Source organism: Numida meleagris, chromosome 19 (assembly GCF_002078875.1).
Source record: "Numida meleagris isolate 19003 breed g44 Domestic line chromosome 19, NumMel1.0, whole genome shotgun sequence".
NCBI classification, from domain to species: domain Eukaryota; kingdom Metazoa; phylum Chordata; class Aves; order Galliformes; family Numididae; genus Numida; species Numida meleagris.
Genome location: NC_034427.1, coordinates 5,160,786 through 5,185,881, shown reverse-complemented (window position 1 = coordinate 5,185,881; position 25,096 = coordinate 5,160,786). Strand labels below are relative to the sequence as shown.

The window sequence follows — 25,096 nt, the reverse complement described above, 5'->3', positions numbered from 1 at the left end:
TCCCTTCCCTTCCCTTCCCTTCCCTTCCCTTCCCTTCCCTTCCCTTCCCTTCCTTCCCTTCTCTGTGACAGGCTCAGTCTCACTGCTCCTCACACCTCTGTTTCTCCCCAGGTTTAACAGGCAGTGTGTGGTAGACAAAGACAAAAGAAACCAGTGCCGATACTGCAGGCTTAAGAAGTGCTTTCGAGCAGGGATGAAGAAGGAAGGTGGGTGCCTTCTCCGCCCTGCCCTCAGCACAGACCAGCTTACCATCATCACAGGGCAGGGAGGTGTTGGCTGTTGCCACAAGCCCAGTGCAGGCCCAGCTGCCTGCTGTACGGAGCCCTAACACACAGCCATCACCTCAGCACTTGGCTGAGCTTCCCAGCAAAGAATGTGGGCCTTGTGTACTCCCAGATTCAGTTCTAGGGGCCCTATTCAGCAGCCAGCAAAAACAAAGCCAGGAGAGAGCCACAGGGCCATGCCCGTGTCCCAGAACTGCCCCCTCGTGTACCTACAAGTCATATCCACAGCTCTTCAGCTCGCTCACACTGTGAGATGCATGAAGCTCAGAGGAGGCCTGGGCCATTCCAAAACACTTTGGGAAAATTGCTGTGTCACCAACAAATCCATGCCTGGGCAGGTGACTCCAGCAAAGCGTGCAGCAACCCTTTTGCCCCTCGGTTTGCTCACGTGGATGTAGGTTCTTGTGGGGCCTCTGCAGAGAGCTGAGTTGTATCTGATACATCAGCCACAGCAGAAAGGACCCAGGGCAAGGTGGAGCATTTCAGTTATAACTCTACCTAGATCTGCATGACCCGGGTGACCCCACAAACCTCCCCGCATCTCTGCCTCTGCAGTATTCCAGGTCCCCGCAACTCAGACATGGTGGAGCTAAATTCAGTCCCTGTTCAGTCCCAGTCATCTCGCAGCAGCACTCAGCACAGCAGGGACACCTGGGGCTGCCAGTGGCCCTGGCAGCAGCCATGCTGGTGGCCCCACTGATGGCCCTGCTGGAGGAGCAACAAAGGCCCTACCCCAAGAATGCTGGCCTGTGGGAAGGCCTGTGAACAGGAACACTTCTCCCCCGCTACAGTAGGTGAGGTTTTGCATGGAACTGGGCTTGACTTTCCTGTAGAACACAGGAATCCTCCTCTCCCTGCAGAGCCCGCTCATCCCATGCCCGGAGCTTTGCTGCTGTCTGTTAATATTCAATAGAAGTTACATTAGGTGCATGACCAGCTAATACTGAGCAAACATTTGGAAAACATCATGGCGTGACTGAACTCGGGGGCCTGCTACTGATAACAAGCGGCATAACCTTGAGAGCTCCTATTTACAGCCGCTGACTGCAGGGCTTTGCTTCTGGCCCAGCCTCATTATTGCTTTTTATCAGGCAGATTTATACATTGAGAATGTATCAATCCAGAGAGCCGCCGGCCTAAGGCAGAGACTGTTCTGTTTCCCCTGCCATCGATCAATACCTTGTTTGAGCAGATGGCTTTGGGTGACTGCCTTGGCCGTGGTGAGTTACGGCCGGCCCGCAGCCCCGTGGCACAGAGAGGCAAATTCCGCTCCTCAGCATTGCTGCTGCTGCTCTGGCTGCTGCTGCCCCTCAGACTCATGGCCCAGGCCTTCTCGAGAGCAGGGAGGTGTGCTAGGCTCATACCTACCTGGGACTCTCTACGTTAAGGTATGAGAGCGCTCTGTGGCTCTGCATAGATGCTTAGGAGCTGTTGTGCATTTCCTTCCTTATTGAAGCTGAGAGAGAAGTTTGCAAACTGCACCTACACAGCACAAGAGCTTCCCAAGTGCAGCTCACAGATGCATGGATGTTGCATGGACAGACAAAATAGCCGTGCAGATACCTGGCAGCTTGATTTCACACATAAGCTTTGGGCTGCATGCGTGAGCATGGCCACACTCCCAGACATTCCCTTAAGAAACAGATCCTCTATTTTGAAATACTGAGAAACAGATCCCTTGAGATGAAACTCTCCCATTGAACTCGGCAGGTTTTGAGCCAAGTGCTGGGGTTCTGAAACACCCCAGTCCCCTCAAAGCCAAATATAGCCAACGTGAAAAAAGAACAACCAAATGTAGTCAGCTCCTGCAGGCATCATGTCACAAACCAGACACAGCTCCTGCTTTGCCTTGGCAGGTAGGGAAGCTAGGAAACTGCAGCTCAGGAAGTGGTCCAAAGCCTGGCAAAAGGGAACACTGTAAGACTCTGATAGCTTTTCCTGTGTGTTTCCATGAACAACCTGCAGCTGTGCCAAAATCCTCTCTTGCAGCTGTACAAAATGAACGGGACCGAATCAGCACCCGAAGATCAAGTTATGAAGACAGCAGCTTGCCCTCCATCAACGTCTTACTGCAGGCAGAAGTCCTGGCACAACAGGTACCCCTTTCCTCTGTGGCAAATACAAAGCATCAGGCACTATCTGGCCAGTAGGGCTGCTGAGTAGTTAACAGATGAGTCTTCACATTACCACCTCCTTTCTAAGCAACGTATCTGCCAACTCAACACTGGCTTTTCAAAGGCATTTGTTACCTGAAACCACCCCTTCAGTGCTCCTTGGTCTGGAACTGTGCTGTAATAATAGCCAACAGTCTGTCCTGCTTTGATGAGGAGGCTGAGGAGTCTGCTGGAAGAGAACCGGGCAGTCACTGCAATCCAAGGAGCTGCGGCCTTGCACGGGCAGCCTCCCTTCCCCAGTGCCTGTCAGGAGCTCCTGGTTTCTTGTTGCCTGCACAGTTTCACAACGAATCTGTTTCATGCTTCTTTTTTTTTAATGTAGATATTCTTTCCAGTGTTTGCTTGAAACTCCTGATTTCCACATACTGCCAAAGCTTACTTCCTAGAGCAGTCACTGAATGGAAGACAACTACTTAAGAATCTGTCCCCTTGTCCTCATAAAAACAAAGATGGGTTCAAGCTGGAGTGGCCGTCCATGTTCACACGGCCCTGCAGACAGACCCCAGAACGGGGCTCCGTGCTAGGGATGGCTGTAAGAACACCTCTTCAAGGGGGGACATTCCAGAAGGGCTGCAGGCCAAGCCTGTACAGCAGCGGCATATCCAAATTCATCCTGTGCCTCCTTCGTCCTACACAGGTCCTAATGTATTTACATACCCTCTGAAAATAACACTGCTGCTGCTCCCAGGGAGGTGAGCATGGGGTCTTGAGTTGGCAGACCTACAAGGGACAGGCATTCCTGGGGCCCTGAGTCCTGCAGGGACACGAGGTGAAGGGTTCGAGCAGGGTCTGCTGATAAAACTGCAGCCATTGACAAATCCAGGGGAGCTATCGCTCTCCCACAGAGCACCAACACATTCATTAAACAAGGCAGACTTCAGCACGCTAACTGGTAACTTTTATATGCCTGGCTAATTAGAACAAGATACTGCTGAGGAGCTGTTTTCTCCAAGATCTTGGGTCACTCACTCAGAGAGTTTTATTTATTTGCTAAGCCTTCCGGGGCTCTCTGATTAGGGTAATACATGGTGAGATTTTTACAATCTTATTTATTCAGTAATAGCTCTGGAGCTGGAGAGCTTCCAGGTAACGCAACCTGAAAAAAACCTCGGGTGGCATTTGGACTCCATTTCCTTAGGGAGGCGGCAGGGTCTGAGCTGGCAGGAACAGGACAGGAAGAGCTGATGTTGTACATGAGCAGAGAGGGCAGGCGGAGGGCAGTGACGGGGTTGAGTTAATTGCTTACAGAAGCATGAGGATAAAGTAGTGACGAAGGGCAAATTGTCAGATGAGCTGGGTGACCAGCTATGCATGAGACCGGGGCAGGAAGCTGGTGCCTGGGTTTGAGATGTTCTTCCTCTGAGTGATGGTACTTGCAGAGCTCTTAGGTTTGTCCTTAGCATATGAAATATCCCCATTTGCCTCTGCGATCACAAATAATTCTCAGTGCAAAAACACAGTAATCTCACTGCCGGGGCCTGCTAAACACACCACCCCACACTTTGCCAGGCCTGGGATTTTCCTGTCTGCGCTCCCACTGAGGGATCCTTTCTCTCTTTCCAGATATCATCCCCAGTCCTTGTGATGAATGGAGACATCCGAGGGAAGAAGATCGCCAACATCGCCGACGTGTGCGAGTCCATGAAGCAGCAGCTGCTGGTGCTGGTGGAGTGGGCCAAGTACATCCCTGCGTTCTGCGAGCTGCCCCTGGACGACCAGGTGAGCCCCGTCCCCCCGCCTCGCTCTGCCCCGGCGATGGCACTGGGGACCAAAACTAGGGTTGAGACCTTCAAAGAAAATGAGCATTGTTTGCTCCGCTGTCGTGACCGCCAGGCTGACTGGGAGCAGCATCCATACAATGCCATCGCAGGCCATTTGATGTGCGAATAATCAGCCGATGAGCGCTGTGGTGATAACAGTGAGCTCGAGTTAGGCACACAATCAGGTGCGCATTTTGTATGGATCTGCCAGTCAATTGTTTATTAATTACGGCTTGTGCAGCGCTTTGAAAACCTAAAGCGCTATACAAAATGATTAGGGTAGTCAGACTTAGCAGGAATTCTCACTTAACACTTAAAATCAAGCTACCTGTCTATCGTTCTTTCTGATTCTTGCCAGGGGATACGTTTCTACCCATTCTCCTACTGTGGAATTATTGAAACTAAACACTGTTTTGCTCCCAAGGCAATAAGAAAATCTCTCTTCAGAGTTAAAAAGAGGGAATATACCTGCATTTAACACAAATGATAAAATGACATTTGCTAGTTTCCTAACCAGGGTAAGCACCGTGGGTTTGAATTCATCTGTAAAGTAACACTGAAAAACCTGAGGCAGCCTCAAAGAGATACAGGGAGGTGTTTCCTGCTAAGCCCAGACATCAGAGGTCTGCTGCAGATGTCACAGGACGTGGCTGTGCCCTGGAGTGTGAGGGTGGTAGGCAGGGACATCACTTCTGGAGGCAGCCAGCATGGTTCATGTCCCACCTAGGAAGGGATTCCCATTAACCCATTGTGCAGTCAAAAAAACGGCCTGGATCAGTCTCCAGTCCTGTTACAGAAAGTGAGAGCATCCAGTCCACTAAACTCCTATGGCAAATGCAACTCAAAAATTATGAAAAACAAAATGGAGCCCAATGGTGAGTGGCTTTTGCACAGCAAAGAGGCTGCAGCCTAGCAGAGGCCTGGGGCAGTGCCGTGTAACCTCCTGCATCCTTCTGCCATTTGGAACAGAGGCAGTAAACCCAGTTAACACCTCTGCAATCGACAGCAATTTCCACATGAGCTCATTTTACAATCGCGGGGCTGTCAGACTTTTCAACAGAAGAAAAGTTTGACAGCCCCACCATTGTAAAACCAAAACCTAAAGAGACCGTCTGAGCCCTTCCCACAGGGGAGGACGGCTCTCAGCTCCACGACTGAAGGAGGACTTCTGTTACCATTGTCCTGAGCCGTCCTCCTACAACATGCCATTCTCAATCTGTCCCAAAGGGCTTCGGAGGGAAGATCATGCTGCATGGAAAGGAATTAGTGACATCCACGCTTTCGAGGCGCACAGTGTGAGAACAGAGACAGCAAATACTCAGGGGAATGCAGGGAGGACAGAAATGCCAGGGAGCAGGAATGAACAAAAATACACAAGCCCATTGCCCAGGGGGCAGGAGAGCTAGTCAAGACATGTCCGGTGGGAACATTTAATGTTGGGAAACGCTGCTATGCTGCCACTGAAATGCTCCCTGAGAATGAATCATCTCTGCCAACACTTTCATACAACAGGTCACACCCAACTCATTTTTCCTCTGCACCAAAATGTCAAAGCGCTGGGCTTGGTGGGGCAAAGCCATTTCATTTCAAAGTTAAAGTTCTACCTTGTTGTGTTACAACTTTTATATTTATCGTTAAAGTTCTACTTTGATGTGTTACAACTTTTATATTTACCCTGGCTGAGAACAGAACGACGTACCTCAGGCTGATCACCGAAAGAACAAATACCACTCAAGAGGGTTTTGCCACACTGAAGTAAATTACAGGAACTCTGCTCAATTAAAAAAAAAAAAAAGCAAATTTTACGGAAACAAAACGGTGTTTCTGTTTCCTGAGCTTTCCTTGAATTTGTAACAGGCAGAACTCCACACGAGGCTCCGTTCCCCCTTGGGAAGTGCAGTCTTTTCGACCTTCTCAAATTGTTGGCAGATGGGGAAGCTCAGTTTTGTGCAGTTCTGCTAATTACGAGCAGCTCAGCGAACACATCCACCCATGTTTGGATAGCGATAGAGAGAGGCTAGATTTTGGCATACAGATAAAGGCTCCCCAGCATCATGCGCGCATAGCCTTTCTGCAAGGACCTTCACTCTGTTTATTTTGCATAACTCTTTTACATCCTCTGAAAAAAACAAGCCCTCTCTCAGACATCAGCATCTTTTCTAATCAGGGCTTTCTTCCACAGGTGACACATGCTCCTGACATTTCGGGCAGGGTAGGGCTTTGCTCGGCTTTGTCAGATGCTGAGATAACGCACTGGGAAAGGGAACCATTCCCAACAGGACACACTTTTCAGAATCTCTCCTTTAATGTTTAATGATTGTTTTCTTCAGCAGAAGATCCTGGCTGGATATTAAGAGGCCTCTGTGTCAGGCTGTCCAATTGTTAACTTCTGTTTCTGCCTAAATCTCTGAAATTTTTAACTGAAGGAAAGCAAAAGATTCAGAACATTCTCAGGAGCCAGTGGAGGGTGTAAAATGAAACACTTCAATCATTAACGCTGGCGCAGAAAAACATCCCCTTGGCTTCCCTGGCCCAAATGCCCATTGCTGGGGAGGGAGCAGGTGACCAGAGGGTGACCCCAGCAGCCAGAGGACGTGGGTCTCCACGAGTGGGATGTGGAGGCACCGCTCTGAGATAAAAAGCAAGCAAAAGCATCATCTCCCCTCACACAGGCACTTTGGGAAGAATTGTTCCTGGCCTCTGATCCTGGGCCACTGAACGTAGCTCAGTCTCCTGTCTGTCTGCATCACACAAGTAACGCGTCCCTACCCTTACAGGTGGCACTGCTGCGGGCACACGCAGGTGAACATCTGCTACTGGGAGTTGCCAAGAGGTCCATGGTGTTCAAGGATGTCTTGCTGCTAGGTAAAGAGGGCACTTCTGCTCCCCAACAACTGCTTCTGCTAAGCTCCCCTGCCGGGCTAAAGGAGCGGGTGGCTCAGTGTCTGCGGGCATCCTTTTAGCAGGGTGGTGGGTTGAGCTCTTCTCTATTTTAGGGAGCCAAGCACAAGCTTCAGGTGTAGCTAGGCCTGGCTCACACTCACATCGATGACATGCTGCTGTGGCAAACGTGGGGGACAGTGAACATCCACACTGCTCCCTCAGGTCAGCAGAAGCAGGCAGTGAGGTAGCTGAGAAAGCAGCTCTTGCTCCTCAGGCAGCTTCTCCTTGCTTGAGTGATTTCTGAGAGGCCGTTCTGGCAATGCAGGTCAGCATTTCTGGTGGGCCATGCTAGGGATAGGGCAGGAACAGAAACTTCTTAAGGCTTCCACCGTAAAATTATCTCAACGTTAGTCCCCTGGGTTTTGAACTCCTTGCTACCCTTATGAAGGCTTGGGCAATGCCAAGGTGATGGTCTCTGTGCTGCTTGCCCAAAGGGAACGACCACATCGTCCCGCGGAACTGCCCCGAGCTGGTGGAGGTGAGCCGCGTGGCCATCCGCATCCTAGATGAGTTGGTCCTCCCCTTCCAGGAGCTGCAGATAGACGACAATGAATACGCCTGCTTGAAAGCCATCATCTTCTTCGACCCAGGTATGCACCAGCTTGCAGCAGACAAGGGTCACCAGCACACGGAACAGTCTGTTGTGCCCACTAATACCAGCTGAGAGTTGTGGAAACACTGCCTGATCTCCTCTCAGGCCTAAACTGTTCTTAAAGGGAGGGGTGAAGTCAGCCCTAGAGGCAAAACACCTGCTGCCATGGACAGTAGAGAATCAGACAGCTCACCTCAGCCTGTGCCCAGAGCTCATGCTATTGCGGAAGCACAATTACTAGGGGAGCAGCCTGGATGGCTTTGCTCTGTGTGTTGTTTCAGATGCCAAAGGACTGAGCGACCCCTCCAAGATCAAGCGGATGCGGTACCAGGTGCAGGTCAGCCTGGAGGACTACATCAATGACAGGCAATATGACTCGCGGGGCCGCTTCGGGGAGCTGCTACTGCTGCTGCCCGTGCTGCAGAGCATCACCTGGCAGATGATAGAGCAGATCCAGTTTGTCAAGCTCTTCGGCATGGCTAAGATCGACAACCTGCTGCAGGAGATGCTGCTGGGAGGTGAGTACGTGAGGGTGCTGCAAGAGGACTCCCGGTGCTCCCCATCACCACTCCCTTGGGAACCACATAGCAGTTGTTCTCCACCTGAAAAAGGTAGAGACTCAGCCTGTAAGCAGGTCAGCCCTTGACTCGCATGAAAATATCTCCTCCTGTCAACTGCAGTGAAAACATAGACTACTCCATTTCTATTCCCCTAAAGAGGTGCTTTACTTTGCAACCCTCAAACTCGTATCAGCCAGCCATTTCACTAGTCCTCTGTCAGAAGGGAGCCAGCAGAAATAAGGATCTGAAAGATCAGCTTGACAGTGTGTCTCTGCCCACCTGAGCTGTCTCTGTCTGCCACTGTGGAAACAAAAGTGATATGCATGTTTTTAGGTTCATCAAGTGAAACGCCACATGCTCACCACCCCTTGCATCCTCATCTGATCCAGGAGAACCTGGGAACAAATGTCATTGTGGCCAACACAATGCCTCCTCAGATGCACAACGGGCAGATGTGTGAGTATCACCAGGGAGATGGGAGCTTTCCAGTGTGTGTGGAAGTAGTTTCTACTTTGCAATGAAATTTCAATGCAAGACAGAGTCTCTGATCAAGTGTGTGAGAAATTCCTATGCAGAAAGGAGGGAAAGACAAACAGAGAAGTGGGTTAGATTAGATTAGACTAGATTAACTGATTCAACAAGACGTTCCCTGTCAGATTGCAACTTTTACATAGCCCTTAAATTCAGGGATGAATGATCCCATCTAGTGCCTAATGAAATCAGAGGAAAGGCTCCCCTTCCCCTAAGTGCCTCAAGCACACCTCACTACTCCCTCTGCAAAACCTCAGGAGAATCTGGTCCAAAACATAGGGCTACCACATGGGAATCTGGGTTGAGATTACCTCAACTGACCAAAAAGTGTGGCCAGCACAGGTTAAGAGGCAGTAGCTCCCTTCATCCACTGCTTATTATTGTGGCCCTTCCAGGACACCTACTTGAGTCTGCATGTCAGGGCTGCCATGCAGCCAACACACAAGCCATTAGGAGCTATGGTTTAGCTGCAGAACCTCTGTCTTTCTTACACCTGAACCTCACACAGACAAGATAGAACCCAGTGCCATCAGGTCTATGTGACCCTCTTCTAATTTTGTTTTTCTCTCTATAGCTACTCCAGAAACTCCTCAGCCATCTCCGCCTGCAGGCTCAGGGCCAGAGCAGTACAAACTGCTGCCCGGAGCCATTGCAACTGTGGCAAAACAGCCCACCTCCATCCCACAGCCTGCCATCACAAAGCAGGAGGTCATCTAGCAGCCTACAGAGCAGCTGGACGCGTTTAGAAGACCGTGTGGGAGAAAAGCCCAAGCAGACTCCATCACTGTGAAAAAAGCCATCCCGAGGTCCTTGGGCACGCACACACGGACTTGCTTATCAGACTAGCCCATCACTACCAAAAGCTGTCTTCCTGCAGCTACGGACAGCACGTGCCACGGAGAGCCTCGAGTCACTGAACTAAGACTGAAGCCTTACTGAAACCCACGTTTCTTGTAAGAAGGACCAGACTGGTGCCTCTCCCCATCAGGAGGCTGCAGTGCCTGGCTGGGGACACTGCAGCTAGCTGTTCCGCCATTGCTACCTCTCAGCATCCATTCAGTGTACACCAGACCCTGTGAACAAGTGATCCTCCAAACCAAGAGGCAGTGCTGGGTGAAAGGAAAGGCTTCATTCCCACAGCTGTGCCGCTTCCCCAGGCAGCCCCCGGTGCAGCCAAGCTCCACTGAGGTGGGAGCTGCCCCAGGAGCACTGCAGCATTGAAGCACGCTGGGGTTTGCCCAGCAGTACTGTCAGAACTGCTCCTCAGCCTCAGCTCATCCCAGATCTTTCCACGGTCACTCTCTAGCAAACCAAGCCCTTGGCCAGGTCTAACAAATCTCTCAAGCTTACACAGGGGCAAAGTCTGGCCCACCAAGATTCTCCACTGTTTGGACCCTTCTTCCTTTGGATGGGTTTTGCTGTTTCCCCACCGTGGATGCCCCCCATCCCAGGCCTCAGAGGCAGCCACTGCCAAACCCTTCTCACTGCTGCCTCCTCACCAGCCAGATAGGGCAGATGAGGCCTGTGGGTTTCAGGAAATGTCACCTAACAGGATGGGGCCAGCCCTGCACAGGCTGGCTGTGGGCAGTGCTGCCTGAAATACCACCAGACCCACTGCTACTTCTGAGCAGCTGGAGGACTGTATGGTGCTGGTTCAGAAGCAAGTAGGGACAGGAAATGGGAAGGGGAGAGGTGTGTGAGGGTGAGAACAGCCTGAGCCTCACACATGGGCTGCCTAATGCCAGGAGAGTTGTGACCCAGTAGTTCAGCTCGGAGCCAGCTTAATGCTGAGGTATGTGTCCAGTTCAGTGCCACTCCCTTCACTTAGAGTGAGTGGCTGATAACAGATTTATAGGGCTTCATAACACAATAAGGATTCCTTATGGCTCCTACAGATCTCAGAGGGTTTGGGAGCAGTCACCTCAGAGCAGAGTGCTTTGAATCCTGCCATGAGGACCAGCAGAGGTCAGGGCCAGATCCCTGCGGCCTGCACCAGCAGCACTGCCCCCCCGGCCTGGCGCTTCTGCCCGCTGAGGCCCACCAGGGCTGCAGCCACACCGATCCGACCTTTGGTTTACAGCCGAAATCAGGCCGGGAGCCCTCCCGCTGCCTCCCCAGAGCTCACACAGCAACTTCAGGCTTCCCTTCTCATTCATTGCTGGCAGCACCAAGGCAGACGCACCAAGAAAACCTGCAATGAGCGCTGAGACTCGATAGCAGATGCACAGCATCTGTGCTCTGGAAAATCCAGCACGAAGGAAAACAATCCTGGTTTTGCACTGGGGCAACAGTGGCTCTAACCATCCACAGACCGTGTTCCCAAGGTTCCCAGCCCCGTGGTGGGGGCCCACAGCTGCTGAGGGGCCCGGAGAGGTCCCTGGGATGGATCTGAACCCAGCCAGAGGAGCTGCAGATCCCTCCCTTGACTGCCAATGCAAAAACGAACCACCTCGCCTTGCACTGGTGGCATCCCAAGTATTGTATCGTCTCTCAGAGCTGGTGGCATTATACCCAGTAATTTATTGCAATGATGAATCCAATCATTTTCTGTAAATTATTTTGTAAATCACATTGATTATTTATAATTGGGAAATTAAATACAAAAAAACTTCATAACCGGGCTGTCTTTTCCAACCTCAGCAACCCTTTTTGCTGTATGTAGAGATACTCTGTGGGGAGCCCTTTTGGTCCATTTGCACCAAGCATTCCTCGATACTGTACATTCATTTTTGCTGGTTACTGCCTTCCAATGGAAACAGAGGGATGTTTCTTCACTAGAGTTTGTATTCATTAAAAAAAAAAAGAAAGAAAGAAAAAAATAAATGCCAAAATATTTTCTAACTTTTCCCAGACAGATGGGTTTCTTTCTTCTGGGAGGATTTATTTTAAATCAAGGCACTCACCTCGCTGTTGGTATGAGCATAAAGTGTGTGTGCATTGAGGAAAAAGCCCAAACACGCGTTTGATGCTGCTGCCAGCTGCCACTGTTCCATTGTGATCCTAATGTTAGCTGGTGTCTGAGGCCCTGAGGCCACATGTGCTGGAACCATAAGACTGAGTGACAATCTCAATTTTCATTAAAAAAAAAAAAAACAACCATGAAGAATAAATATTTACCAGAGGGCTTAAAAAATTAAAGTAACCACACTCTGAGTGCCAAGCAATGGAAACCAAAATATGTAATTAGCATTCTGAACCCATCCATTTTGAAGTCTTCATTGTATTTTAAAGGCCATTTCAGAGCAGTTTGGGTGATGATTCTGTTTTGGCTCATACACAGCCAACTACTGCCGGCAGCAGGTGCAGCCAAAGGCAGGCTGAGCCTACAGGGCACAATAAAGTGAAAGTCAGCTTGTCACCGGTTGTAAAGATGAAGAAATACACTGACAATTAGAGAAGGCTCTTAATGACCTGCTCTCCTGATCACGGGAGCCTGTTCTCAGCTGCAGCATGCCCAGGAAGATAACAGGAAGAGAGGAAAGAGGACTAGATACACAGATCAGGTCAGGGGCAGGACCACCACCCAGCTCTGACCCAAAGGAGATGCCCTGCACGTCCCCCACCTGCTCCCCTAATGTGACACAAGGGCAGTCCCAGCCTGGGCAGGAGGGCTCGGGAGGCAGCTGCAGCCCGCACCATGCACTGACCTTCCAGGGGCAGCCGTGTTGGTGAATGCTACCAGCAGGTCTGAGATGCAGAGCTATGCTGGAGGACTGTGTGGAGACAGCACTTCATGTACACCTCCACTCTGAGACCCCAGAATAGGGTAGACCTTGAATAACACTCCCTCAATACCTGCGTTCCCTTCCCTGGCTGAGCAGCAGAACCCCAGTGCCGTGGCTGAACACGTGGCATTGCAGCAAACACAGTGACTGAGTGGTTGGGCCAGTCAGAAGAAGGAAGAGGTGCTAGTTCCCTGCCATGAATGTGAAATTAAACCCAGGGCTCCCCTGCCTGCTATAAGAACCCTGTGAACCACAGTTGGGTATATGCCCTAATAACACCATATACGCAATATCAAATCTTTGAAGCAATAAATTCTCCTGGACCCTTTCTCGTGAACTGCTCTATCAAGGTTGCCCTTTACCTGGTTAATCTTAAATCAGTGCAGTCCCTACAGAAGGTTTCTCATTGCTGGTTTCAACTCACTTGAAAATAAACCCACAATGTGCCCCAGAGACAACCTTTTCTTTGTATGGCATCCTCAGCCAGAGCCCTCACCCCACCTGTGACTCCAGCCCGGAATCACACCAAGGCACTGGCCTTGCCACACGTGGGCTGTGTTTTATCCTCCACAAAGGCGATGTCCCATGTCACAGGAGGTGGCCTTCATAAGGACAGCTGCATTGGCCTTTAAGACAACTCTTTGACATTGCTTTTGGCGAGGAGAGCTTTTTACTGTCCTCTTCAGCACTTGCTATCTGCACTAAGGACGTTATCCTGGGGATCAGTATCTCCAGCTGCAAGATATTTTCACGATGTCCAAGCAAAGATCTGCAGAAGTGGTATTTTTAGGTACCCTGGCCACTAAGAAATGCATTCTTTTCATATTCCTTATATAACCCTCTTCTGAAACAGCCAGCAGGCTTTGGAACTTTTTCCACAGCTTTCATATCTCAGTGGAAAGAAACAAACAAACAACAAAATAAATAAATAAGGCAAATGAGTTTTACGGCCCGCATATCATCTCTGACAAAAGCAACTATTGCTGCTATTAAACTTGCAAGTGCACACACAGACACAGATAGCCATGGAAAAACAAGAGGCCCGAGGGACAGCTCAGCAACGTGGCACTGCTGAGCCAGGCAATTCCGCGTGCCAGGCTGCGCTTCCGTCAAGGCTGAGCGCAACAAACACCAACCAGTTTGGGGATGTGGGCCAGGCACTGCACAACCTCCTTCCACCCCAAGAGGCTGGAGCAGGAAGGGTAAGCTGTGGGTATGTTTAAAATCCCTCTCCCCGTTCCTAATTAAGGTGTGACCCTGACAGCCATAAACACACCTAGCACCTGAAAAATTGCCAGCCAGGCCAATAAACATGGCAATATAGCGTCAGCTTCGTTACGTGCAGAACGAGCAGGAGAGCTCAGCACAAACAGACCGCAGCCACTTCCTTCAGCTCAGCGCTCTGTGTAAGGGGAAGGGGCTGCTGGGGTGAATGGTGTGCTCTGCGCTGAAGAGGTGAAGAGCTCTCAGTCTAAGCTGTGCCATGGGAAGAAGGGTGGTATGGGAACTGTATTTCTGAGGTTAGATATTAGGGAAAATTTCTTCTCCAAAAGAGCAGTGATGCACTGGCACAGGCTGCCCAGGGAGTACTGGGGTCACCATCCCTAGAGGTGTTCAGGAATGGTGGGGATGCGGCACTGGGGGACATGGCTAGGGGGCATGGTGGGCTGGGATGGGGTTGGACTTGGTGTCCTTAGAGATCTTTTCCAACCCTAATGATTCTGTGATGACAAGGCTTACTCTGGCTTTGGACTTGGAGCAGTGCCAGGTGTGCTGTGGCTGCTCCGTCAGCTCTGAGGCCTGATGCCGGCCCTGCTGCAGGACATCACTGCAGGAGAAGACACAGGTATACACAAACTGCCTCGCTCCTTCCCGCTGACAGAAGGGCTCGTGACGGCTACCAGGCTGAAAATCCCAACAGCAAAGCACTGGTCCAATCCGGCGAGAAGCAGTGCTTCCTTCATCTGGCCCCCACCATTTTCAGATTGGATTTTGCAGGATCAAACCAAGCACTCCTGCTGCTCTCACCTGTGCAGCACAGGCCCTTAAGCAGCGCACACAGCCCCCACAAGTGCTGATCCTGTGAGGCACACATCCTAGTGCAGAGACACCCACTGTCCTTCCAGTGTGCAAAGGCACTGGGAAGCACAACAAAAAAATTGAGCAAACACTGTCTCAGTTCAGAGCAAAATTAAACTACAGAAACCCCACAATGTTTAAAACATTCAAGAACATTCCTCACTAAGGTTTTCCAAAACCATTGCTCATCTCAAAGCTAGCAGACCCAAGGAGGAAAGCAGCCTTCTCAAGGCCTGGGTACAGCTGCATGCATGCGTCACACCGTGTGTCTGACCACTGCATGCTCACATGCCATCTGGGTGCAAGGTGCCTGCCCACACACAGCTGCTCCCATGGCAGATGTGACAGATTTGCATACATTTGCATAGCTCTGCCCATTTCCATTGCTTTGCATGCATCTCTGGCGTGCCGCACGCGTGGGCAAAGCACGTGCAGAGCAGGGGCAGAGCTCTGCAGTGTGCTGCTGCAACAGCAGACAGTGCCTGCACCCCAAGGACCAGAGCCCCTCTTGGCCCAAACTGTTCACAGATTATCTTTATTACCGGACTGTTATGTTTGCTCAGTTTAGAGATTTAATATCAGTTTAAAGCCTTCTCTGCTAGCAATGCTGTTTGAAGTCATGCTCTCTTTTGGGCCTCAGCTTGCCAAGACAGTAAAACGTTTATTACTAATGGTGGAAAAGCTTAAAGAAGCCAAGATAACTTTCCCAGGCTGGGCATTAAGACTGTTTGGATAAGTAAATGAGTGAAGAGTACTACATGGACTTCATTAAATATCAACCAACACCAACAGCCACCCATTTATAACACAACGGCAGGGCAGGAGCACCCAGCAGCAGCAGAGCTGAGAAAGGCACCAACCGGATGATGGGAGAGAGGAAGGCTGCGTTCCCCACAGGGCCCAGGCACGGCTCCAAGGTCAGGCAGCATAACTCCTGGCCGAAGCTCCTGCAAAATGTGGCAGAATTGGAGCTGATGAGGCAGAAGCTAAGTGCAGCGCTTCCCCTCTCAGCTGGGGAGGTGTGCATGCACGCGATGCAGCGCGTCCTCCCCCCACAGCCACAGGTGAGGGCAGGGCTCCCCAGCTCGGGGACGGCTGCCACTGCCTAGATGTCTGCTTCCATTTTTCAGCTTTTACTTCCTTATAGGCGTGTTTTGCATTTACTAGTTTCTAACCACAAGACACCACACCACTCAGTGTAAATTACAGGAACTCCCACTACCACTCCTGCAATATCACAGCCAGTCTTAAGAACGCCCCACAAGACTTGGCTCTGTACTCAGACCCTCCCTCCCATTCACCACCCGCCAAGTTCTCTCCAAGTTCAGTTCTCTCCACACGAGGAGAGCTCAGACAGGAGCGGCTGTGTTTGGGGACTGACCCCAAGTTATGTTCTATCTCCAGTCCTTCACTACACAGTGTTCTCATTTCTGCTTTCCTTATTCTCTATCAGCCTAGGGCTCCTTGTCTTACCTCAGTATGTCTCTACCTGTCCTGTCAGCCACCCACACCTACTCTCCACTGCAGCAGCAATTAACCAGCTCCATGTGCACTAACCTACTGCCTTTCTTTCTGTTGGGCACAAATTTCACCCCACTCTCTGCACCCTACAGCACAACCCCCCCCACTCCATTTGGTGTTTTTAAGCCCCTCCTCAGCCCAGCCCGACCTGCTGCTGATTACAGCATCGAGCCGGGATCAAACGCAGCTGGGGACATCCCTCATCCCGCGGCCTACAGACACGCGCACAAAGCACGGACTCGTGGCCCGAAGTGGCAGCACCCCGCACGGAGGGCTGACGCGGCCCAGCACCAGCGCGGGTGGGAGCAGCGCGCTCCCTTCCCTCGGGACGCTTCTCCGCAGGCCGGAGGAGAAGCACATCACAGCGCGACCGGCAGGCGCTGCGGAGGCAGCACGGCTCCGCTCCCCGGGCTCCGCTCTCGAGCTCCCTCTACCGGCGGAAGGCGCGCGGTGCGCGCAGAGAAGCGGGCAGTGCCGGCAGCGACCTTCGTGTTCTGGGGGTGATGAATCGGGCAGCGCCCGAAGGAAGGCTGCGGGGCTGGGGAAGCGGCTGAGCGCCCTGGGTCTGCTCGGCCCAGAGCGGAGGAGGCGGAGGCGCGGCCTCGTGGCGGCTGCAGCTCCTCGTAGACAGCTCCGCTCCCTGGGCACAGCGGCACGGAGCCGTGCCGGGGAGATCAGGAGAAGGTACAACCCCGAGCGGCCAGGGCTCAGCACGCGGCTCTAGCACACGGGCTGCCGGGACTGGGCCGCGGGGCGGCGGTGTGTGCGCGGGGCGGGGCGGGGCGGCGCTTCCTGGCGGCCGCTTTGGTTCCGGGGCGCCGCTGCCTGGAGACGGCGCTGCCGCGCGGTTTCGCTCCGGTACGGCCGGGTCTGGGGCCGGGCGGGGGCTGTGGGTCGGAGCCGCGCGGGGGCGGGCGAGCGGGAGAGAGGCCGGGCGGGCCGCAGAGCCGCCTGGTCGCAGGCAAGGCCCGGCTCCGAGCCGGCAGGTGAGCGCTGCGGCGGCCTGCGCCCGCCGCTCGGACAGGTGCCGGCCCCGAGCGAGCGGCACTCGGGGATGGAATCGCGTTGTTCGCGTCCCGGGCTGCACGAGGCACGCCGCGCTCCGGACTTTCTCGTTTCCCCCTCCTCCCCTCGCTGCTGGGTTTAGGAGCGGCCCTCACCGGGACGCGTTCGTTTGGCTGTAGTTTCCAGTTGGACGCTGTCGGAAATACGTGTTAAGACAAGCCCTGTGCTCTGCAGCGAAGCTGTGCAATTCTCGTACAACTTGTATCCTTGTATAACTTCTCTGTGCGTGGCTGGGTGGCACCCAGGGGCGTTCCGTACCTGCTGTGCGGGACAACGAGATCAGAGATGCCGTGCTTCCTAATCCCAATAAGGGAATGGCCATGCCCGAGCTGCCCTGGGCTGTAGTGCCAGTTCCTCTGCAGAGACACGGCACATCCCAAATACGTATGTGACAGAGGTCTCTTCCAACTCAAACGATTCTGTGATTCTGTGCAGTAGCGGTCCATGGGATTGCTTGTCACTTGTGAGCTTGTTTTTTTGCAGATTGCTGCCACATTATGTCAGGGGACAGCGACTGCACGAGGACGAGTCCATCCGCGGGGTCTCCGTCGGACACCGAGTTGCTGCCAGATCGCCCGAAGTATGTTTGCTCGCTGTCTCCCGATCTCGTTACCAAAGCCCGGGAGGAGCTCCAGGAGAAACCTGAATGGCGGCTCCGGGACGTGCAGGCGCTTCGAGACATGGTGTGCAAAGACTACCCCTCCCTGGGGACCTGCCTGGATGATGCCTTTTTGCTCAGGTTCCTCAGAGCCAGGAAATTCGATTACGACCGAGCGCTGCAGCTCCTGGTGAACTACCACAGCTGTCGGAGGAGCTGGCCCGAGGTGTTCAACAACTTGAAGCCTTCTGCAATAAAGCCTGTCCTGGAGTCTGGTTTTGTCACTGTGCTGCCCCGCCTGGACCCGGAGGGACGCCACGTTGTCTGCATCCGTCCAGGTACTGACATGCATGAGTAGCTTCTCTAACACCGAGGCGTTTCTAGGCCAAAAATGTGTGTCCTGCTCTCCTGTGAACATTGGCTAATTACACAGAGGACGTGGGTTTTCTTTGAAATTGGAACAGCCACCTTGTGCAAGGACTTTTGTCATTAGCCAGTGTTGTACTGGTTCCTTTTCCTGTCTCAGCAATAACTGCAGTTGAGTAAAAACCAAAATGCAGTGTGGTGGGCTGATGAAATACTAGGTGATGCCAGAAAAATTACTGGCTAGTAACTCAGAATAAAACAGGGCTGCTGGCTTACAGTGAGAAGCTTGTAATTTGCTTTGATAATAAGTGGAGAGAGGAGCCTGAGGCTTTGACTCCACTGGAAGCAATCAGAGGTTTCGATGTGCTTTCAGCACTGCCAGACTTACTATAAGGTTGACTTCAGTCGTTCTCTTTTCCATTTACCTGCTTTCTTTCTGAGCTGAAGCTGCTTCTCATCAGCTGTGCTGGGTGGAGATCGGGGTTCCTAAAACCACTGCCTTTGCTCCTTGCAGTAAACGCGAGTTGCCATTGATCTCTTGCTTAAGAAAAGCTGCTCTGAACTAGAACTGTGGCTATTAAAGACTTTTGAAGTCCAGGAAAATAGAAAAACAGTTTTTGGAATGTGTATTGTTAGCTTATATTTACTTTTCAACTTACCATCCATGTCTTGTAACCTCAGACAGATGGACACCCAGTAATTATCCGATCACTGAGAACATTCGTGCCATATACTTAACGTTAGAAAAACTCATTCAGTCCGAAGAGACCCAGGTGAATGGAATTGTAATCCTGGCAGACTACAAAGGAGTCAGCTTATCTAAGGCGTCTCATTTTGGTCCTTTTGTAGCCAAAAAAGTGATTGGAATTCTTCAGGTAAGACCTGAACCGGTGTTAAAATAAGTTTGTTCATTGTAAATGAATGCTGCTGTGTCTAAAAGAGTTCTTGACTGTATTACCAGAAACTTAAGCACCTTGGACTTTACTGGGAGAGTTAAGACATGCCCCTGCCCAAGCAGTTTCTCAGATCCCTGCCAGCTTCCCTTGCTTCCCATTTTGACTTCTGCATCCCTAAAACTAAATTTGCATTAGAAATGCAAACTTGGAGTTGGAACAGAAAAGGCCAGCGCTGCTAGCTAGCAGTGAGGAACAGAGCCACGAGTTATGGTCGAGCAGAGGACTGCTTTTTGCCCAAATGCTGAGGAACAGCTGCTGTTATGCAGGTGGTTCATGCCTAAAGATGGCTCTGTCAGCCACGATGGAGCATGTCACTCACAGCGCTGGGCGAGTGCATGACCAAGTCCTGCTGCAGAGGGGGGTTGTGACTGAGCATGATTTGAGAAGGATTTCCATCCAGTCCCTGACAGAGGAAAGGCTTCTTCAGCACAGGGGGCAGCAAGAGGGACAGCAGTAAAAGATCTCAAACTGCACATTTGGAAGGGTAGCAACGAGGAGCAATTTAGAGCAAGGGTATAAGCACCAGCAGAGTTGTACCAAATAGGAAGGTGAAAGCATCAAAGTGGTAGGAAGCTCTGATGAGTTGCCTTCGTGTTCCACTCTGCTAGCTCAAGGAGTGAGATGAGGAAAAACTTGTTTGGGTCCTCATTGCTTTTATTCTGGTCTGAGCTGGTTCTATTCTTTGCTGCATCTATGAGGGAATAAGGAAGAATAATGGGAATCAGGAGTTTACGGAGATAAAACTACTGAGGTTTTCAATGTCGTTCTAAGAACTCACGTAGTCATTTAACTTAAGATCTAAACGTGTCATGAAACTGAGCCCATTTAATTTGCACAGATACAGTGATGGGTGTCCCCTTCTTTTAGTGGAAGCTATGAACAGAGCAAAGTTGAAGGCCGTAAGGTATGGCCTGAATAAACACGTTCATCAGTCTTGCCATACATCTCCTGAAGGAGCCAGTTTGCTCCCAGCACAGCATGCTTCCTCAGAAGCTGGGATGATCGCTCTGTAACCACGTCCTCAGCAGGGCTGGGAACACCCCAAGGACAGTGACTCCCCAGGCATCTTGTTCAGGGGAGATGAACAGCATAGGGAATGAAGATGTCCTGGCAGCAGTACGTTTCCCAGTGCAAGGTCACTGTGCAGTTTTCTCATCCCTTGACTTCGTGCCCGCAGCTCTCATACTGCTCCCTATGAGAAGGTGCATTTCTGCTGCCATACTGGTTTATGCTGTTATCTCAGATGGAAGTTTGGAAACCAGGGGGTTGTGCTGGAAGGCAGTCTCAGGAGATTTAAACAAAGAGGAAAATAACATGTTTTTTTTAAACTGCACTATAAAAATCTTCTTTACCCTTCAGGATGGATTTCCCATTCGAATAAAAGCTGTTAACATAATAAACGAACCTCGTATATTCAAAGGCATTTTTGCCATCATCAAGCCTTTTCTGAAGGAAAAGATAGCAAACCGGGTAAGGATTTGTGTCATTTTAACATTAATGCTAATGTTTGTAGCTTCCTTGCTTGGCCCCTGCAAGTAAAACCTGTTGAAAAACCTTTGTGCCACTTACTTGATTGAACTGGCCCTCTCTACATTAATCTTTTAAATTCTTCAAGAGAAGAATTATTTGAAGAATTTAATATTGGTGTAACATGAATAAAGATGCTTTGTACATCTGCTGTATGCTCAGGATAGAGACTCCATCCCTGGGGTTGCGTTATCCTGGCAGGTAACGCTGTGTGTTTATGAGGCCCTGTCCCAGGAAGCTGTTGTCCTCTCCTTGCTTTGCTCCCTTGCCAAGCATCCCGCAGGGCACTGGCTGGGTGCTGTAGGACTGGACGTAGCTGCAAAGGATGATGCTCTTTTCCACAAAGGACAAATACTGTCAATCCCACAAATGAACTCGAGGATAAGCTGAACCTGGAATCTCTGCAGAGACTGACAGGTCTCAAGCCTTTCTTACTGGGCTTTAAGCTGCACTAGCCCTGGTTCATCTCAAGCCTTCTCGCTAGTGTGTCTAACAGCACCTGCCCACTGCTGTATGCTGTCACTTGCACATAAAGCCATCGCTTCTAAGATTTGCTCTTTAATTCAAAGTAAGCTCTTTAACTGACTAGTAATATGCCGCAAAGTATTTGAGATGCATTAATAAAACTGTTCTTGGCTTTCTTTTTTAGTTTTTTCTTCACGGCTCTGATCTGAATTCTCTTCACCAAAACATTCCTCCAGTGATCCTTCCTGAAGAATACGGGGGTTCTGCAGGGAAGCTGGACATCTCAGCATGGAACGAGCTGCTGCTGGCCTCCGAAGAGGATTTCCTGCATGACTTCTCACAGCTGGTGCTCCCCTGTGACAGCTCTCCCCCTGACACGCTAGTGAGTGGGGATGCTGATGAAAAGCAATGTGATGATTCCTTGCGAGGCATGAAACCTCAGCTCTATTACTGCTACTAACAAACCGGTGAAGGGAAGCTTTCTAGCAGTTAGGACCTCTTCTGTTCTCATAGGTGATGTCGTGAACTCTGCCTTACTCCTAAACCTGCAGTTTAGGAACAGACTGCTGAGGCACTTTACACTGTAGAACCAAAGGAAGCTGAAGAGGGCACACTGGGGGCAGGGCAGAGTTTGCAGAGGATAATGGGAAAGAGCATATAGTCACCAAGTTCTGTAGAATACCTACAGCTAGTCAGCCTCTGTGGATGATGCAAACTTGCTTATTCCTTCTAATGGTAACGAGAAAAATGCAGGATGGTAAGTTTGATTGTTACTTCTCCCCACCCCAGTTAAAAGTGACAATAATTCACTAGCTTTATGGCTGTCCATTCCCTTCTCCTTCTGAAAACACCCATAACGCAAGAAAAACAACTGTCAGTTGCTTCTGAACCCTGTGAAATGCATTTCTGGCAGTGGAGATTGCTTAAATCTGTAAGCGTCTGACTTGGCCTGTCCCCTATCACTTGGTTCAGATTCTGAGTTGGCATTTCTGGAATCTCTGAATGAATATTTGGCTCAAATTAACACAGAGAAAGCTTTCTTATCTATGAATAGCAGTATGGAAATTCTCTGGAACTTTCTCCCAGTAAGAAGTTAGCTATTAAAACTTCAGTATCAAGGCTTGTTATAAACAGAAGCAATCTTCATTTTCAGAAAACAGTGAATTTTTCAGATCAGATGGTAAGGCTTTTGATTAGATACAAGCTCAGATACTGAGGTTTGGGACCAAACAAGAGAAAGCTGTCACCCACCTTTCCACGTTATCAGTTGTTATTTTCTTCAGCTGGTTGCAGTGAGGAAGCTGATGAGTAACTGATACACAGAATTTGTAAGGCAGCTTCGTAGCAGCTGGCACGATGTATAGAAGGCAATACTTCACGAAGGAAAGCAAGGTGCTTCTTAAGTTTGTTATGTTGGACAGAATTTGAATTTAAGTCTTTGTGAAACCAAATGCAGACAGGCTATTTGAAAGCACATTCTTAAGTTTTCTGGTATTGTAGCATTTTTGTTTACTGTGCTTGTCTGCTCTTCTGTGAAATATTACAACTCTGGTTTCTGCTTTGTTGACCTCTTTTGTCTTTGGTTGTCATGTTCTCGTATGAAGTTTGACTTGAATCTCATCTCTGTAGTATTTACCCATAACTTGTATGCCTGTGCTTAGAGGTCTTTGTCTAGAAACAGAACTAAGACTCCAGTGTCAAATCAGGGTAAGGCATCCTATGTTTGAATAACCTTTTATTCCCTAACATTCCCTAAGTTCCCTCTGTTTAATGGTCTAGAATTAGAGCTTAATTGTCAGCACACTCTTTGCACACGTTCTTCTGCACTGAAGAAGTGCAGAGATGGGTAACCTCCCTAGGAACAAGAAAGCACACCCAATTATTTCAAGGTGAAATACTTCACCAAGCAGTTGAGAAAGAACATCCCTTCTACCAGGAGACTTATCTCTAGAGCACTTCCTCTGGCTGAAATCTTTATTTAGTGCCAAGTGTGATGTAAGCACCACCTATGTTCCTGTAAATACAAGGAAAAAAAACTAAAATATCTTGAGAATTTCAGACATTTGTTTTTCAGGGTGCCAAATTTTGTCTTGAATGTCTTTTTCCTTCAGTCCCCCTACAGCATGACTGCACTGCCAGAAACCTCCTCTGCCACAAACCTCCTCTGCCACCGCAGTAATGACTTGCTGACCTGGCAGCAGACCTCATCCTGGATCTGGGGGGCAGTAAGTGCCAGACCTCTCATCTAAGCTTTATAAAAGCAGACTAGGTTTTGAGGAGTAAGCCATGAAGCTTATTCCTGAGTGGCAGTTCAGAGCGTCAGTGTGAGTAAGGAACTCATCACTTGACCTACTTTAGAACAAAGGTATAAAGAAATTAAATTTCCCTCATTTACAGCATTTTTTTTCTACCTTTGTAAGTCTTACTCCTCTTTGACAGCTGTGACCTTAAGCACAGGCTTAAAAAAAAAACCACATTTTCTGCTACATAAAATGAGGTAAAAAAATACTGCTAGGCACTTTCTCATTTCTGACCACAATGTGGTGCATGTTTTGCAGAGATTTGATTTCTTTGTGCCATGTAGCAAGGCATTAGTATGCAGCCCATGACTTAAAAAGGCAACAGGCTGCCCACACTGTTTACCTGACAGAATGTAGAGGCTGGTCTGGTCTCTATAGCCTTTGAGTACCTCTTAATTCCAGCCACAACATATCAACCTTTAAAAAAAAAACCAAGTGTTTTGACAGGTCCGTTAGAGCAGCTATTTTGATCCACTTATTAAAATGCTAGAGGAGGCTGAATATAGAAAACTCAATTTAATGTCCGTCACTTAAAAAATGGGGCAGTCAGCAGAAAGCTGCACCTGAGGAACCTTTAAAGGAACCAATCCCTTCTTCAGGTTCATATATTGTGCTGTAAGTCAAACAAATCCATCTCACCTTCCCTTTTCTCCTCTGCTTACAGAGAAACTAAATCATTTTCTTTACTCTTCAACATAATAGGAAGTGATACATTATCCAAGCTGAAAACAGCTTGTGTTACGCCTCCAAAACTTCGTAAAGCTGCATTGCTGATGTCAGGATACATCCTTTAAACCGTCCTTACCTGTATCAAGCCTTTAACTATTACTTCTGGATTTGTTCTTCCTTGGCTTTAGAACTTAATTAAGCTGTATCTCTAACCCTTTCTAGGTTTGAAGCCAGTGCTTAGGGAGCACACCTGTTTTATATGCACCTGACTACAGAGCTGAGAGCATTCTTTGAGCTTGAGCATTTGCTAGCAAAGAAAAAAACTTGGTTCCCAAAATTTATCATGTCAGATTCGGAAAATAATCACTTGCTTTAAATGCAGAGTCTCCTTATCTGCAGGTTAAGAGAACAGGTAGGAAAAACTATTCAACTTAGTGGGTTTGGTTTCTCTTTCCCTCTGCCCACCTCTTCACAGCACTAAAACCAATCTGGTCTTTTATTCTGCTTGGCGTAACTTTGTTCTCAGAGGTTTTATGCCTCTGGAAAGCCATCCCTGCCAAATCCAACACATGACAAGGAATTGTACTCAGACTGCATGAAATAGCCATGGCTTTCAGCATTAAGTGGGACAAGTTAGCTGCATACTGTACATAAAAATACTTGAATTTATACTCTTGCAAAGGGGTACTAAAAACCCTGAGGTATTTTCAGGATAGGGGTTGATGTTTTGGTTGTTATTGTTTTTGTTAAATCTCATTTTGGCATGAATTAATCATGGTGTTATTCAAACTAATAATTTTGCCTTTTGTTGTATGTGGGCCTAGAGGTGTTGGGTGGTTAAGTGTACATGTTATTTTGACAAAATCTTATTTTTATATTGCATTTTATAAAATGGAGTGGTCAAAATATGTAATTTTATGATGCATGACTGGGTGATTAAATACATTACCGTAACAGCTGCTGATTTTGTACTTTCCATAC

At 49.5% G+C, this 25,096-nt stretch overlaps 2 protein-coding genes and 1 long non-coding RNA gene across 9 annotated transcripts in view; 2 read left to right on the top strand and 1 right to left on the bottom strand.

Moving 5' to 3' along the window:
• The window catches only part of HNF4A (hepatocyte nuclear factor 4 alpha), a 30,063-nt gene extending 18,378 nt beyond the window's left edge, over positions 1 to 11,685 (top strand). For all 3 annotated transcript variants that reach the window (XM_021416504.1, XM_021416505.1, XM_021416506.1), the window contains exons 3-10: positions 112 to 206; positions 2,274 to 2,380; positions 4,022 to 4,177; positions 6,996 to 7,083; positions 7,596 to 7,751; positions 8,035 to 8,271; positions 8,647 to 8,769; positions 9,419 to 11,685. In XM_021416504.1, the coding sequence (XP_021272179.1) occupies positions 112 to 206; positions 2,274 to 2,380; positions 4,022 to 4,177; positions 6,996 to 7,083; positions 7,596 to 7,751; positions 8,035 to 8,271; positions 8,647 to 8,769; positions 9,419 to 9,561 (1,105 nt within the window). In that variant the 3' untranslated portion in view covers positions 9,562 to 11,685. The remainder of the gene's footprint in view (positions 1 to 111; positions 207 to 2,273; positions 2,381 to 4,021; positions 4,178 to 6,995; positions 7,084 to 7,595; positions 7,752 to 8,034; positions 8,272 to 8,646; positions 8,770 to 9,418) is intronic.
• Positions 1 to 16,311, bottom strand: part of LOC110408092 — a 34,375-nt gene extending 18,064 nt beyond the window's left edge. Inside the window, exons 1-3 of one of the 2 annotated variants that reach the window (XR_002444153.1) lie at positions 15,509 to 16,311; positions 11,748 to 11,884; positions 11,529 to 11,618 (exon numbers count right to left, since the gene is read on the bottom strand). This is a non-coding gene — a long non-coding RNA (uncharacterized LOC110408092). Of the gene's footprint in view, positions 1 to 11,528; positions 11,619 to 11,747; positions 11,885 to 15,508 lie in introns of those variants that run through there. The other variant, XR_002444154.1, reaches the window with a different exon arrangement.
• TTPAL (alpha tocopherol transfer protein like) lies at positions 16,346 to 25,074 on the top strand. Of its 4 annotated transcripts, none has more exons than XM_021416510.1 (6): positions 16,346 to 16,853; positions 17,718 to 18,170; positions 18,880 to 19,073; positions 20,514 to 20,624; positions 21,331 to 21,528; positions 23,258 to 25,074. In XM_021416510.1, exons 2-6 carry the CDS (start codon positions 17,732 to 17,734, stop codon positions 23,393 to 23,395), a joined length of 1,080 nt encoding a protein of 359 aa, XP_021272185.1. In that variant the 5' UTR covers positions 16,346 to 16,853; positions 17,718 to 17,731; the 3' UTR covers positions 23,396 to 25,074. The 4 variants fall into 4 exon arrangements, with proteins under 4 accessions (XP_021272185.1, XP_021272183.1, XP_021272186.1 ...); XM_021416508.1 differs by lacking the exon at positions 16,346 to 16,853 and adding an exon at positions 16,922 to 17,027; XM_021416509.1 differs by lacking the exon at positions 16,346 to 16,853 and adding an exon at positions 17,023 to 17,155.